Here is a 3,974-nt window from a genome sequence, read left to right on the forward strand (position 1 = left end):
AAGGCAAGCCTCACTCAAAAAAAAAAAAAAAAAAAAAAAAAAAAAAGAAAATATTTACAAATTATTCATCTGACAAGAGATTAATATCTAGAATATACAAGAAACAAAGAACTCAACAGCAAAAAAAACACAATCTATTAAAAAATGGGCAAATGAGCTGAACAGATCTCTCTTAAAAGAAGACACACAAATGGCTAACAGGTGTTTTGGAATAATGGGCCTCTACAAAGGCCTTGAAGCCAAACTGCTGTAGACAGTTCTCACTGCCGCTTCCATTTATGAGAAACTGATGGTTGCTATCCTCACAGTTATGCGGCTGAAGGGTACAGCAAGCACTGAGATGTCTTACAGTGAAAAGTTCAGAAGACGCTCAAGGTGGAGGATTTTCTTTGAAGCGAAGAGAAGTAATTTTTCTACTACTCTGGCTCCTTCCACCACAAATGTAACCTCTATTGGCTTGAAAAGCATCTAAAGGTAAACAGGAAGTATAGTAGGCTAGACCTGTTGTCAACTTAACTTTTACGATCCATGGTTAGATTTTGGGGTGAAGGTTGAACTAATATGAAAAGAAAACATTATTGAAAATCCCTGGCCGGGCGCGGTGGCTCAAGCCTGTAATCCCAGCACTTTGGGAGGCCGAGACGGGCGGATCACGAGGTCAGGAGATCGAGACTATCCTGGCTAACACGGTGAAACCCCGTCTCTATTAAGAAATACAAAAAACTAGCCGGGCGAGGTGGCGGGCGCCTGTAGTCCCAGCTACTCGGGAGGCTGAGGCAGGAGAATGGCGTGAACCCGGGAGGCGGAGCTTGCAGTGAGCTGAGATCCGGCCACTGCACTCCAGCCTGGGCGACAGAGCGAGACTCCGTCTCAAAAAAAAAAAAGAAAATCCCTGGCCGGGCGCGGTGGCTCACGCCTGTAATCCCAGCACTTTGGGAGGCTGAGGCGGGAGGATCATGAGGTCAGGAGATCGAGACCATCATGGCTAACACGGTGAAACCTTGTCTCTAGTAAAAATACAAGAAATTAGCTGGGTGTGGTGGTGGGCACCTGTAGTAACAGCTACTTGGGAGGCTGAGGCAGGAGAATGCCGTGAACCCGGGAGGCAGAGCTTGCAGTGAGCCGAGATTGCACCACTGCACTCCAGCCTGGGCGACAGAGCGAGACTTCATCTCAAAAAAAAAAAAAAAAAAAAAAAAAAAAGAAGAAAGAAAAGAAAACCCCTAATAAACTGTCAGCACAAAAGAAAAATCAATTAATCATTCAATCAACCAACCAGTCTGTTCAGACTGAGAGAGAGTTAAGGCCCATCAACTTGAATAGTCTCTCAATCCTATTCCCAATCTTCACTCTGGGAGGTCACTGAATCTATTAAAAACACATACTGAAGGCTCTGCGAGTGGGAATGATTACCAGTCTTAAATAGCTGGTTTCATTTAAATTTTTCTTCCTTTCACCCCACGGGCCAAAGATAAGGACCTATGCCTATAAGCTCTTATACAGCACATCCATTCTCATCTCCGTTTAATAAAGTGGCAAGTCTATCAGTGTTTTAACAGCCTATAGAGGCAGATATACATTAAAAAGCAGAGGCTGGGCACAGTGGCTCATGCCACTTTGAGAGGCCAAGGCAGGAGGCTCACTTAACCCAGGAGTTTGAGACTGGCCTAGACAACAGAGGGGAACCCAATTTCTACAAAAAACTAAAAAAATTAGCCAGGCATGGTGGTGTATGCCTGTAGTCCCAGCTACTTGGGAGGCTGAGGTGGGAGGACCACTTGAGCCTGGGAGGTTAAGGCTGCAGTGAGCAGTGATTGTGCCACTACACTCCAGCCTGGGCAACAGAGTGAGACCCTGTGTAAAACAAACAAACAAACAAAAAACCCAGATGTCTAAGGCAAGGACTAAAAAGAATTCATCTCCTTCCAGCTGATCACAGGCTTACTGTGTGACCTAGGGAAGTTCTTTTTTCCTAAGGCATTGTTCCCCTCACCTATTAGAAGAGACTACTCACAGCAATATAGTGAATCACAAACTTCTTGAGTAAAAATTATGCCTTTTTCATCCCTGTTTCTTTAGCACAAAATCTGGCACTTAGTAAATCACTTCATGGATGTTTATTAATGAATGAAAACTTCAAATAACTGTTAGTAATATACTAAAATAGAATGCTATTTTAAGATGCTATATAAATAGAGCAAAGACCAAAATAAAACTGGATACTCCATAGAAACAGACTGGTACTAAATGAGAGCTGTGATTGTCCTGACAAATACCACAAAGGCATCACTTTGCCTGTGTTAGACCTGGGGATTAATACTACATAGGATTCGAAGCCCTTATCTGACTGGGCAGGGAGCATAACTCATCAGTGATTCAGGAGAGGGTTCTAAAAGTCCCAGAACGTAAGTCAAACGACTGAAAAAAGCCTTAAGAAATGTTTTCCTTACAGCCAAATATATGAGGATTACCTCTTCCTTATTTAACCTTCACCTCTTTAGTGTCTCTTAACTTTCATTCTTTTCTAGCCTGCTTCCCTCCCCCATTAAAAAAATGGTCTTCTTTTGTTGGCAAACAAAGCTTACAAAGATGGTGCTTGTAGCAGAGTTGGTCTCAATTTCACTATCAGACAAAGTGCCCCGAGAGCTTGCCAGGTGAACACTGCCCTCGCCACCTGGTCCGTCACCTGCATTGCTGCTCAAGTCACTGTCAGCTCCAAGAGTCTCTCCAGAGCTATTACTCACCTGGAAAAGAAAAAAGGTAGTAAGAGATAGTCCCCAGGGATGGGCCCCAGAAATGTCAAGCTGTTAGAGCTCCCTGCCACCATAAAAAAGTATTCAATTTCAAAGGTGTGTCAGACAGCCTCTGGAAGTACCTTCTTTATAAGATGAGAAGCTCTGGGTGAAATCTCATGTACACACACTTATGATGCTAAACCTCTCCACCATGAGAACCATGCTGACCTGAGACTCAGAGCAGCCTCCAAAGAGAAAGTAGCGCCCTTTTCCAAAGGGGAAATCCACACCCCACCCACCAAGATGCCAGTGTGGTGTTCCCCTACCACGGTGCTAACTTCAGAATCCTGACTTGAGCTGCGGATCATAACAGCTGGACTCATGCTGATGACAGAGTCTTGATCAGTCCTCTGAAACAAGACACAGGAACATTAGGGGAGGTGTCCAATCTCCTCTCAGTTTCCCACAGAAATACTGTACCTTCTTTCTCCCCATCCCCACCCTTCTGTTATCATCCCTAGAGAAGTCACGAGCAACTTTTGTTTCCGGAATATAAAATATGTACAACTTATATAATAAAAAAAAGAAATAGGCCTGGCACAGAGGCTCATGCCTGTAGTCCTAGCACTTTGAGAGGCTGAGGTGGGAGGATCATTTGAGCCCCGGAGTTGGAGACCAGCCTGGGCAACATGGTGAAACCCTATCTCTACAAAAAAATACACAAACTTAGCCAGGCGTGGTGGTGGGTGCCTGTGGTCCCAGCTACTCAGGATGCTGAGGTGGGAGCATCACTTGAGCCCAGGAGGTTGAGGCTACAGTGAGCTGAGAGCACACCACTGCCCTCCAACCCAAGCGACAGAGTGAGACCCTGTCTCAAAAACAAAAAACAAAAAACAAAACACAATGCATTAAAAAAGTACATGCTCGGCCGGGCGCGGTGGCTCAAGCCTGTAATCCCAGCACTTTGGGAGGCCGAGACGGGCGGATCACGAGGTCAGGAGATCGAGACCATCCTGGCTAACACGGTGAAACCCCGTCTCTACTAAAAATACAAGAAAATTAGCCGGGCGAGGTGGTGGGCGCCTGTAGTCCCAGCTACTTGGGAGGCTGAGGCAGGAGAATGGCGTGAACCCGGGGGGGCGGAGCTTGCAGTGAGCCGAGATCGCGCCACTGCACTCCAGCCTGGGGCACAGAGCAAGACTCCGTCTCAAAAAAAAAAAAAAAAAAAAAAAAAAAAAA

The 3,974-nt window shown here is 45.4% G+C and overlaps 1 protein-coding gene across 11 annotated transcripts in view; it reads right to left on the minus strand.

Moving 5' to 3' along the window:
- MADD (MAP kinase activating death domain) overlaps positions 1-3,974 on the minus strand; it is a 57,634-nt gene that overhangs the window by 27,706 nt on the left and 25,954 nt on the right. For 8 of the 11 annotated variants that reach the window (XM_025356092.1, XM_025356099.1, XM_025356096.1 and 5 more), the window contains 2 exons: positions 3,062-3,145; positions 2,586-2,744 (listed from right to left, as the gene is read on the minus strand). In XM_025356092.1, the coding sequence (XP_025211877.1) occupies positions 2,586-2,744; positions 3,062-3,145 (243 nt within the window). The remainder of the gene's footprint in view (positions 1-2,585; positions 2,745-3,061; positions 3,146-3,974) is intronic. The other 3 variants (XM_025356097.1, XM_025356093.1, XM_025356098.1) reach the window with 2 other exon arrangements.

Source organism: Theropithecus gelada, chromosome 14, assembly GCF_003255815.1.
Source record: "Theropithecus gelada isolate Dixy chromosome 14, Tgel_1.0, whole genome shotgun sequence".
In the NCBI taxonomy this organism is placed as follows: domain Eukaryota; kingdom Metazoa; phylum Chordata; class Mammalia; order Primates; family Cercopithecidae; genus Theropithecus; species Theropithecus gelada.